Here is a 12,464-nt window from a genome sequence, read left to right as displayed (position 1 = left end):
TGCTCAAATATTCAATTGTATGCTTCAACTTTTTCTCCTCAAAATTTTCAGCCCTATGGCCGAATGTAACTTGTGTGTTTCTTCCAAATTTAATTGTCCACAATATGTTGAAAATGTAGTGGATGAATCAACATTTAATTGCATATTTGTATGTCTTCCATTAACCTTATTTTAGATGACTTTGAGTCATCCTTTTTACCTTGGATGTTGATGCTCTTGTTGGCTCATTATTGTCACCAATTTTTACTTAACACCACACTTAAGTAATTCCTAATCTCCAATAACATTTTTGTACTAAGTAAAATTTGTAACCGATTTGTTCTAGTTTAGAAATTAAAATCCAAAGTTTCTATCTCACGTTGATTCTTTCGCGAATAACTCGACGTATAAAAATACGGGGTCTAACAGCTAGCCCTTAGATTTTGCCTGGAATGATGCACCATTGTGATGTGTGTGAAACTGCAATAAAAGCTCATTTTGTTTTAGATTTCTTTTCTAGTTTCTTTCTTTTTGATAATAGAGAAATACCCCGTGCGCTAGCTGGTCCAACTGTAGTTGGTGCACTGGTTTGCAACTCGGGTGAGCATGGGCCCACCTCTCTACCCTTGTCCCATATAGATACCATGCTTTAGTCTTTTCTAGTTTCTTTTTTGGTTGGTTCAGTTGAAATTTTGATTATCTGTCCTTTTTGGCTTTTATCTCCCATCAAGTGTATTATTGCAAAATGTCAAACATGCCTTCTACCAAGCGTATCTCTGGCATTATATCTACTACTTTTTTCAGCAAATTCCCTTTTTTTTCGTTGGCCTTATATCCCCTTTATCAAAATAATTCGTAAAAACAAAACGTGTGCTATGTAATAATACTGCTGGTAGAAGTTGAAGTGTATGCTCATTTATATTCCACCCCTGTACCTTGGAGATAGAAGTGCTTCTGAAAATAATAATAAGAGTCTCTGGACAAGAAGTATTTGTATATTGAGTAATCAACTCTTTTTGTGGTTATAATAATAAAAATAATTATCGACAGAAGTAGACAGTGACAGTAAAGGAAACTGAACAGCACTTACTTAGCCATTCTGGCAGAATCACACGCACGCGGGCTAAAGCTTCCCCTCTTTTTTATATAAATGCATCTTACTTCCTAGTCAGTAGCATCAACCACAAGCCCCCACTTCCCCTTTCACTTTCTCGTCTCTCTTTATTTTCCATTTTGCCTTGTTTATTTCATTCATCTTTCTCAATTGGTTTGCTACTCTTCTTAGCTGGTATTGTCTGTTGTGTTAGTTAATCACTGAGAAGAAAAGATGTCTTCATGGGAAAAGCCAATAATACGACCTCAGCAAAGGCGGAAGACGCCATCATTTTCTTCCTCTTTGCTGGAAGCCATTTACCATTCCATTGATGAATCAAAAGAAGAAGAAAAGCGTCAAGAAGAGAACCAGGTTCCGAATAAAAGGAACAAAGCTGTGGAAGCCGAAGAAGAAATTGTCAGCCTTCGACGTGCAATCTTGATTGAAAAATGGATGGAAAGTTACAAGTATACTCAAAGCTCAGGCCACTTTACTTCAGATTCAGGCTCATCAACAGACTCAAGCATGTTTTCGTCCTCAGAAACCGAATCCGCTTCAAGATCCACACCTAAATCATCAGTTTTTCACACATTGCCAAAACCAACCAGACAAGTTTATGACACACTTGTTCCAGGAAGGTCAGAAAAGATTGTTACATTCTCTGCAGAGACGACTCCAAAATGTGAAGGAGGAAGGTTCATGAAAACAAAATCAAGAGCCTTGAAGATTTATGGTGATTTGAAGAAGGTGAAACAACCTATTTCACCGGGTGGGAAAATCGCAAACTTCTTGAATTCGATATTCAATTCGAGAAACATGAAGAAAAATCACCATCATCAAGGTATGGAAGATTGGAGTTCAGTAAGGAAATCAAGGTCAGTGAATGACTCAAGTACTGTGACATGTTCATTGACTACAAGATCTTCTTGCTTGAACAAAACCCCTTCTTCAAGAGGTAATAAGTCGAAAAGGTCAGTTAGATTTTGCCCTGTCAGTGTAATTGTTGATGAAGATTGTCAACCATGTGGTCAAAAGAGCATCTACAAGAATGAAGAACCAAGAATGTGGCAAGTGCCAAAAGCAGGGAGCTTCAGAAACTTTGACGGAAAGCATATCAACAAGCATCATTACAGAGGATTTTACCAAAGTGAAGATGATGAAGAGGAAGAAGAAGAAGAAGAAGATGATGGTAGGAGTTGTGCAAGTTCTGATCTGTTTGAACTTGAGAATATAGGCATGATTGGTCATGTTCATGCAACTAGAGATGGGTTGCCTGTATATGGAACCACTAGTTTTAAAATGAATCAAGCCATTGCTAGGGGTTTAGTTATGTGATCATGTAACATTTCATTTGATCATCAATGTAAAACACCTAAAAATTGAATGAGTCTTCTTGTACTAGGTTTTTCTCCATCTTTGTATCATCTTCCACACTACTCTGCCTTATTTTCTTACTTTTTCAACAATGGATCAGAACTATGGCTTTACTAACATAAAGGCTAATTATCCAACGTTGCGGTGGAGTGATAAGTACCAAGTACTCCTTCAGTTTTTACTAGAGATCCGGGGTTCAAGTTCTAGGTATGGTCGTCATTGGTAGGAAGCGCTCTACCTTCAAAGTGGATTCTTTAGCGCGAATCCGTACTAGTTGGGCTCCAAAGCGACTACCGGAAATCAGGTGAATAATTAAAAAGAACATAAAAGGCTAATTGGAATGGTAACGGAGGGTACAAGAATTGATAATCAAAGGCAGATCCAGAATCTAGACTTGATTTAAAATGAGTATAATATTACTATATGTGCAAATTTTAATTCCTTTGTATATATTTACATGCTTTGAGTTGAAAATAGTGAGTGAGTTCTTGCACTTGCAGAACTCACCCGATCCACCTCTGTCGACAATATCGTCTAGCAGGCTAGTCTATGAAACTCTTTGGTTCTAAGGAGTAGTTCCAAACAGAGTCTTAGCCCTATCATTAGATTTTAAGCATTATTATCCATTTGGTTAGCTTACTTTCAGAGGAAACTAACCTTGATATGGAAATTAACTCTTAAATCAAATGATTAAGAGAACATGTCCTAATTAAGCTCGTTTGAAGATGATTATAAGTTCCTTACAAATAAAGTGCTACCGCGTCGAGTGTCACGAGATGTAATGATGATGATAAGGATATGTATCTTTAGATTGAAGAAAAATGATTTCTTTTCTTCACTTTTTGAGATGTTACATTTGGGCATTACTGTATTAGGCTAACCAAAATACTATATTTAATTTCATCTCATAACCTTGTTCGTATGTCACTGTTTGGAAATGATTTAAAAAGTTTGAATGCCAAACTGTCACATTTTCACAGTGTACCTCCCAACTTTTTGATTCCATCAAGAAAGAATAGAAGTCCAAAAGTGACATCTTTCAAAGAAAGAAAGAGGCAGTAAAGATTTTTGATAAGAAAGTAGACATATTTTATGATGCTGTCGTCTTTAGAAATTTTTAGGGGATGAGTAGGTGTGGAAAATTAAGTCGTTAAAGTCGCACACCATGTAAGATCAAATAGAAAATAAAAGGAAAAAACTTAACTAAAAAGAATACTTCATTCAGACTGCGTTTGGTATCCAATTTTCTAATGTTTGTTTGGTTTAAAATGTTTAAAATATTTTAAATATGAGTTTTTTAAGAAAATAAGTTCCTTAGGAAAATGACTTTGTATTGAAACTCTGAAAACAAGTTCCATATATAGTGGCATTACATGCTGATGGTCTCGCCCCACAACCCAACACTCCGTCCACCCGCCCCTCCGCACCTTTGACACCCAACCCTCACTCCACCCTTGTAGTGTTGCCTGAATTATATATAAATGTCTTGGGATAATTTTTTCTATTTACTTACAAAATACCAAAAAATAAATGGAAAAATCACATATTTTCCGAAAAAAAAAAAATTCTACCCAAACACACCTCAATCCCCTCCCCTGCGCCCCACCAAAAAAAAAAAAAAGAAGAAAAATTGAAGAGAACAAATGTCAGGCATTGGTATTATAAAGAAAATATTATGAGATAATATGTACTATTTTGTTACTGCAGCCATGTGTTACTTTGACATGAAATCATATATAGCCACCAACAGGGGTAAACTTAATTATAATCAAGCATCTATTGACATAATAAAATAGATAACGATTTAAGTTAAGAGATTAGGTTCAACAGACTTTGTTACATTGAACTGATCCAAGCGAACGTTGTCAATCAATTATTGCCAACAAAACTAGTGTAATAAGACCAAGAATAAATAGATTATGTTCACATAAATGTAGAGTAGGTAGGTGATATTCGTAGCTGTTCAGGTTTGTCTTGTTTATGGCCAAGGACAAGAGAAAGAAGAAAGAACTGTGGTCTACTCCTAAAGAAAAAATGATATAAATACGGGTTCATATTTTTGATACAGAACATAAATAAATACGTGAAAATTATTAAAATTTTAGGAAATTGTTAAATTTGAAGGAATAATTTTAGAATTACAGTAAATTGAATACTAAAGCTCTAAAATCGAGCCTATTAAATTAATTACTCCTTCCAGTTCATTTTACTTGTCATATTTATTTTTTGCACGTCCCTTAAGAAAATATTCATTAAAAGTGTAAGTTGATTAAGCTATTCTTATTTATTTTTTATCTCAATTTAATACTACACTTTTTCTCATCACATTAATCTCGCTCCATATTTATTGAGTAAGAGTAAAGATGAAAATTAATAATTAATTATATTTTAATCTTCTAAAATAATAATTATTTTGGATCATTCATTTTCAGTACAAACGACAAATAAAGTGGACCGGAGGGAGTATGGTTTTGCCTCGGGGAGAAATAGATAGTGGTTATGAAAAGGAATTGGAAGTCAAAACAGAGCAGGATGAAGCATTATGGCGCACATGCAAAACTGGAACTTTTGCAAGCAAAGTTAAAAAGTAGATCTCCAACTTTTGCTTTTCAATATCCCACCAATCTGCCTCAATCCTTTCTTTTTTTTTTTTTTTTAAAGTATTGGGTGGTTCACCTTTTTGAAAATAAGATTTACATTATGGGTGGCATGTCCCTGTTTTCTCACTTGTTACCCTTATGATTAGAGATATGGATTCACAAAAGGCCGGATACATCCATAGCCTATCAAAATTATCGTTAAATTTCATTTAGACACTCAAATTATGTTCTATTATGGAAAGCATCTAAACACATGATAAATTATTCTTATTAGACACTCCCGACTTATAAAATTCTAAAATATTTTTGTGTGTATTTCCAAGCCCCCATTATGTAGATAAGTTAACAATTTAAAATATATCGACTCTTTTAATTATACGCATTAGCTTCAATAAGCCGTAAAACCTCAGGCCTGTTCCAATTGATGTTAATAATGTGTATAATTAAAGGAGGTGACATATTTTATGTGACCACATAATGGGTGTTTGAGAACACTCACAAAATTCTTCTTTTTTTTCAAAATTTGAGGCGGAAGTATCTTATATAAACACTTTATCATATGTTCGGGGGTTTAATTGAAATAGGTCATAGTTCGAGTATCTATATGAAATTTACTGACAAGTTTAAGGGTCTGACGATGTATTCAGCCTTTAAAAATAATATGTTTAGAGTCATCATGTTATATCATATCTTTTTACCACCAAAGGTTGTGACCGGATGGATGAGATCCCTTCATCTATCAAAGATTTCGAATTGGAATTCGAAATATAAAACCCCTCGGTAAAGGAACGTGTTTCCTACTTATATGAGCCTGGCCTAGAAAACGCGAATTTGGATTAATCGGTGCCATGCTGGGTGCGAAATGGTTATACGCCAAAATAAAAAAAATGGAGCAAAATAATGGCTACAACACTAGATCCATCCATATTTACACACTCCAACTACTACAACAATCTTTTTAGGAAGTATGGAGGCAAGGTTACTTGAGAATTATTTCTTTTCACATCTAATATAATTCATGTGATTTTTTATGCCAAATCCTATAATTTTTGAGTTGTAGAATATGGCTTTAGTAAGGAGCTGTTAAGGTTCAACTCTCCCCTTCTCATCATATGATAGTACTACATTGGTTTTCAAGATATGAGAGGAAATAAATTGATGAATAGGGAATAATGTCAATTCCTATGTCACTTTGTGTGTTTATAAAGATCAATAGAAATTGACGCAATTAACAGAATAAGACATTGAAATGATTTAGAATGAACTTGTAATTATTACATTTTACTTTTTGCTTCTTCACTTATTCCTCATCCTTTTATTATCTTAAAAAAGCTTTCTATGTACAACCCTTTTCTTAATAGTAAATCGATTTCAATTACTGCGTAAGCACAACATTCTACTGGTTTCAATTACTATAAGTGTGTTTGGCATGATGGAAAATGTTTTTCTATTATTCTTGTTTGGTTGTATTAAATATCTTGGAAAATATTTTTCTTAAAATAGGAGAAAATGTTTTCCTTAAAAATTTTAGGGAAAATATTTTCCAAATAAATAAAAACACACGATGTATTCCCAATCCATCCCCGCACTATCCACCTTGTTGTATCCAGTAGCGGAGCCACAAACCAGCAAGGGTGTTCACCAAAAAATTAATATCGTGTATACATATCAATTATTATGTATTATAGATATATATACATATTAAACACCCTTAACATATATATATATATATATATATATATATACACTTTTTTTCAAATTTCGAACACCCTTGACAAATGGCTCCGCCACTGGTTGTACCTCCCTACCACCTCTACCCCCAACCACCTGTTCCCTACCACCCCCACCACTCCCGCCACCTACGTCCCACCCCCCCCCGCCTACCCCACCCACCCCCACCCCCCGCCCCAACTCCCACCTACCATCCCTCCACCGCGCTACCCCCACCTACCTCCAACCCCCGCTACCCCCCATGCCACCCCCTTATCCTACCTCCCACCCCGCCCCCAACCCATCAGAAGTTGCACTCAAAATACAAAAACCCCATAGTATTTTGCTTTTAATATATGCAAATGCTCTTAATATGACATTCTTCAACTTGCGCACCAAACACAAGAAAATTAGTAGGAAAGTCACTTATTTCCCGCGGAGAACATTTTCCGTCATACCAAACACACCTATATCTCTAGCTACCCATTCCTCTTTCTTGGACCCGGAACTTTTTTAACCCAAAAAATAACTTTTGGAACCAAACTAACCCTTAAAAAAAAAAAAAAAAAAAAAAAAAAAAAACCAAATTAGGCTTCACGCACAAAATCTGTGCGTAAAAGGACCAAACTGTAACTTTTTGAGTTTAGCCTTTCACGCACAGAAGGGGGTACTTTTTTTTTTCTTTCTTTTTTTAAGCTATCAAAATCACTTTTTTTCCATTCTTTGGGCAAAGATTAGTCATGTTTCAAAACTTCGAAATATCAATATTTTATATAGAACTTAATATATTTTTTTGCGTACAATAATGTCGGCTCATTACATCAAGTATACCTAAACGTTTGGATTGTCGTTTTAGGGGTTGTAAAGTGACCCGAAGTAAGTTTTGTTTGCTTGGAAACTTGTCATCTTTAGATCTAAGTGTCATATTTTATAGGGTTTTGATATAAGTGTTTTGAAATAAAAATATTATATTCAAAAATAATTCATCCAATACGAGAGGTTCAATCAAGGTATAATATATCTCATTCAACGCGCCCACCAAGGTTTGATCCCATGTTGTTGGCATAAAAAAGAAGTAAGTAAAAAAGAGAAGCTAAACCACCAAGCCAAATTGGTGAAAGCAACAAAGTAGACACTTTTTATTTTTTATAATGTTCACTAATGCTATCTAACTCGTTTTCATAAATTGAATTTCGAACCTCAAAATTAACATTCAAAACATCATTACCACCGGATTAGCATCTCGAAATAGATTTTTTATCATTAGATTTTTACTAAAGAAGAATGAAATTTTTGCACAAATTTGGGGCAAAATTCAAATTGAATGGGATATTGGGCGTTTTTTGGAAAATCGGCTTGGCCAAACCGCCTTATGGCCATTTGTCCACGTAGATCTCGAAAAAATAGCCTAGTTAAAAAAAAATCGCTTAAATCGGACATCCGAGCGCAAAGTTATGACCATTTAAAGTTTCAACAATTTACAACTAGTTTTCTACCTAAGCTGTCCTTATTTTTTATTTACGTAAGTGAAGAGGCATATGTATACTTGATGTAATGAACCGATATTATGGTACACTAAAAAAAATATTAAGTTCTATATAAAATATTTATATTCCGACGTTTTGAAACGTGACTAATCTTCAGTCAAAGTACGAAAAAAAACCTAAAGATAACAAGTTTCCAAACTTACTTCGAGGCACTTTATAACCCCTTAAAACGACGATCCAAACATATATTTATACTTGAGGTAATGAGCCGACATTATTTTACGCTAAAAAAAATATGAAGTTCTATATAAAATATTTATATTCCGGTATTTTGAAACGTGACGAATCTTCGGTCAAAGTATGAAAAAAAGCTTAATTTTGAGTTTGATTTCCAAAGAACAAATATGACAAGTTTCCAAGCAAACAAAACTTACTTCGGGGCACTCTACAACCCCTAAAACGACGATCCAAACGTTTAGGTATACTTGATGTAATGAGCCAATGTTATTGTACGCAAAAAATATATTAAGTTCTATATAAAATATTGAAGTTTTGGGGTTTTTAAACATGACTAATCTTTGCCCAAAGTATGAAAAAAAAAGGTGATTTTGATAGCTTAAAAAAAGGAAAAAAAAAAAGTTCCCCCTTTCATGCACAGAATCTGTGCGTGAAATGACCAAACTCAAAAAGTTACAGTTTGGTCCTTTCACTCACAGATTCTGTGCGTGAAGCCTAGTTTGGTTCCTTTTTTTTTAAAGGGTTAGTTTGGTTCCAAAAATTATTTTTTGGGTTAAAAAAGTTTCAGGCTGCTCTTTCTTCCATAAATACTTCCACTACCAAAAAAAAAAAAAAAAAAAATTAGCAATGAATAATTTTATTAGCTATGAGTTATTTGACGGTAGATTAAAAACGAATTTCGTTGCTAAATTATTATTATTATTTTTTTTTTTTTAGTAATTTATGTTCTTCATTTAAGAGACATCTATATATGCCGACAGCGTATCAATGTACATATGTTTTACGTAGAACTTTTCAGGACTACATGACACAGCACCAAGTGTTTAAACATTGGGAATTAGCATCCTTAATAATAAAAAACTTGTCGGATTAACTCCCATTTAATATGACAAATATATACATTAAAGCTTATGTGGATCGTGTACTACACCAACCTAGCACCGCCTCCTGCATATAATTAACGTAAAAATTATAGTCATTCTGTTGCGATATCTAAATAATAAAAAGTTATTAAGGAAATAGTCCAAAATAATAAAAACATTTTTTGCCAGCCCGTAAAGCGGCACCCTTTCATTTGGAATGCATATTGTTAATTGTTAAGTGTTAGATCCCATTGAAGTGATGAGAAGGGAGAACATAATTAGAGAATAGGATAACATAAAAAATTTGGAAGGAAAGATTAACTAAATTTTAATGAACTTTTCTAAAATAAAAGGATATAAACGTAACCCCATAATATTTTGAGTTTGAAAAACAATGATTATTGTGACCGGATGTAACCGATCCGGAACTGACCTAATAGTTCGGATATATATATATATACGGTAATTGTAGTCAAATTGTAATTATGGTAATATAGGAATTGTATTCCTATTAGAATAAGGTAATTTTAGGCGGTGACTTACTTATATATAAGGAGGTCATATTGTGAATGAAAAGGCAGAGAAAATTCTTCCAAAATATTTTTGTCTCTTTACCTCTTTCACGCCATTTTGATTTTAGCATGGTATCAGAACCACGTTAGAAAGAACACGAAAAACCCTAGAATACGTGATAATGGCCGGTGACGGCAAAGAAAATGCCAGTGACAAATGAAAAGGGCATGCAAGTGAAGAAGATAAGATTCAGAGAAAAAACTAGCACGCAGGTGAAGAAGAGAGAAAAACTAGCAAGCAGATGAAGAAGACAGAATTCAGAGAAAAACTATCTCTCCTTATGACAGTACCTCGAATGACAATCCTGGAATTGTGATAATGCAAGTCCAATTAAAGGGTGAAAACTATGAAGAACGGGCTAGATCCATGAGGACGAGAGCAAGGAATAAATTCGGTTTCGTTGATGGAACAATCAAGAAACCGGAGGGAGAGTCACCAGATCTAGAACACTGATGGACTATAAACTCATTATTAGTGTCGTGCATAGAGAGGAAGCGGAGGAATTATGGACAAGTATCCGGGAGCGTTTCGCGGTCATCAATTGTCACACCCCGACCTTACTAGGGTGTGATGGGCACCCGACCCTCCTCAGAGTCGAGCGAACCCTTGACGTTCGCACTACTAAAACCCTCGTCATATTGCAAAAATTTTAAAACAACATGAAACCTTTCAAAATAGAAATCACTGAACCTTTAGTCAATCACGTAAGTTTTATCAACCAACAACATCCGAAAATTTACCCTTTAACATCTATATTCGATTTGCGCTCCTCGACACACTAGCCGCAGGACACCGCTCCGCAAAGTCTCTAGGATGTACAAATACCATGACATAAATGCCCGACTCGGCAACACTCCGAACTGAAATGGAGCTCGCCAATCCCGCGGAAACAACTCCTAGCAAAGTCTTCTCTTCATCTGGGTGTACCTGCGTGGCATGAAAACGCAGCCCCCCCGAAGAAGGAGGGTCAGTACGGGATATGTACTGAGTATGTAAAGCGATTACAAATAACAACCACTGCTCAATTTAGAAGAAAAGAAATCACAATCAAGCTCATTACTGTGACCCTCGCTTAAGAGAAAATATAAACGTATACATGGGGTCCTAGAACAACCCTTAAGTAAATAATACAAATGAACACACACACATAAGCAAAGGATGCAACCTAACCGTGTGTATTTAAATAAAATAGTCCTTCGGACGGCCGCTTCCGGCATAATAATGATGGCCCGCTTCGGGCATTGCCGCTTCCGCTCGATAATAATAATGATGATAATAATAATAGTAATAATAATAATAATAATAATAATAATAATAGTAATAATAATAATATAATCCCCTTCGGGTGTGCTTAGGATAATAATAAAGATACGTCTATCCTGGCCCCCCCGGACGTGCCCCCGACGTAAAATGATGGCCCGCTTCGGGCATGCCGGTCCGACATACGTCTATCCCGGCCCCATCGGACATGCGGCCCCGGCATCCTAGCCCCGCCGGCATGCCACTCGTGACATACGGCTATCCGGCCCCGTCGGGCATGCCACTCGTGACATAATACTAATCCTAGCCCCGCCGGGCATAATGATAATAATAACGAGATATCGCACCCCCCCTTCGGAGTGGTTTTGAAAAGTTTAAATAATAAAATCTCACACCCCCATCGGAGTGGTTTTGTACGCATATCCCCCCCGGAGTGGTTTTAGAAAAACCTTAGAAAATAATATATCACACCCTTCGGAGTGGTTTTAAGAAAGCTTTAGAAAATAATATATCACACCCCTTCGGAGTGGTTTTAGAAAAGTTTATAAAATATCACACTCCCTTCGGAGCCATTTTTGAAAAGTTTATAAAATATCACTTAATGGAGCCATTTATGGTAGTTTCAAGACAATTCGATTACATTCCTGCAAGTTACAAACGTTTGAGCATTTTTCCAACAAGATATAAGTATTCTAGTTCAATCGCACTGAATGAATAGTGCTCAATTTCAGAATCGAATTTCGATGAACAGAATAACCCCCGAGGCTCAAATTCAAGCCTAGTATACCTAGGACATGCCAAAAGAAGGAGAGGAATAGCTTCACATACCTTTCGGACGTCTTATGCTCGCTTTATCTCCAATCCCGTTTCAAGTTCTAAAATCTGCAAATGGTTACATTTACCAATTGTACTATTCATGAGACTTTCAAATTCCAATCTTGCTTCAATACTTGTCTACCGAAATTTCGGCAGCATTTCCCCTGTAAACACACCATCCCGAGAATATGGCTCGGCCCAAATATCAACAACAATACCAACAAGCACATCAACAATATAAACAACCGATCCAAAACACATTCCAACATAAGTAGTCTTCCTTACTACATAGTATGTCAACTTTCAATCCAATTGCGCACATTCGGACCAACATCAACGTTTATATATTCATCCACTAATTTGAGATCATTCAAACATAAACTAAGAGCATTTCAAGCTATATATCCAATATTCAACAATTTCATCAATTTCCATATTCCACCCAAAATTCTCATATATGAAACAAAACCAT

General features: G+C 35.4%; 1 protein-coding gene across 1 annotated transcript; it reads left to right on the top strand.

Annotated features, from left to right (window-relative positions):
- Nucleotides 1-412: 412 nt before the first annotated feature.
- On the top strand, nucleotides 413-2,485 carry LOC132037494 (protein BIG GRAIN 1-like A). Its single transcript, XM_059428030.1, has one exon. It carries the CDS (start codon nucleotides 1,307-1,309, stop codon nucleotides 2,405-2,407), a length of 1,101 nt encoding a protein of 366 aa, XP_059284013.1. The 5' UTR covers nucleotides 413-1,306; the 3' UTR covers nucleotides 2,408-2,485.
- Nucleotides 2,486-12,464: the final 9,979 nt, after the last annotated feature.

Source organism: Lycium ferocissimum, chromosome 11, assembly GCF_029784015.1.
Source record: "Lycium ferocissimum isolate CSIRO_LF1 chromosome 11, AGI_CSIRO_Lferr_CH_V1, whole genome shotgun sequence".
NCBI classification, from domain to species: Eukaryota; Viridiplantae; Streptophyta; class Magnoliopsida; order Solanales; family Solanaceae; genus Lycium; species Lycium ferocissimum.
This window is presented reverse-complemented; position numbering and strand designations above follow the sequence as displayed.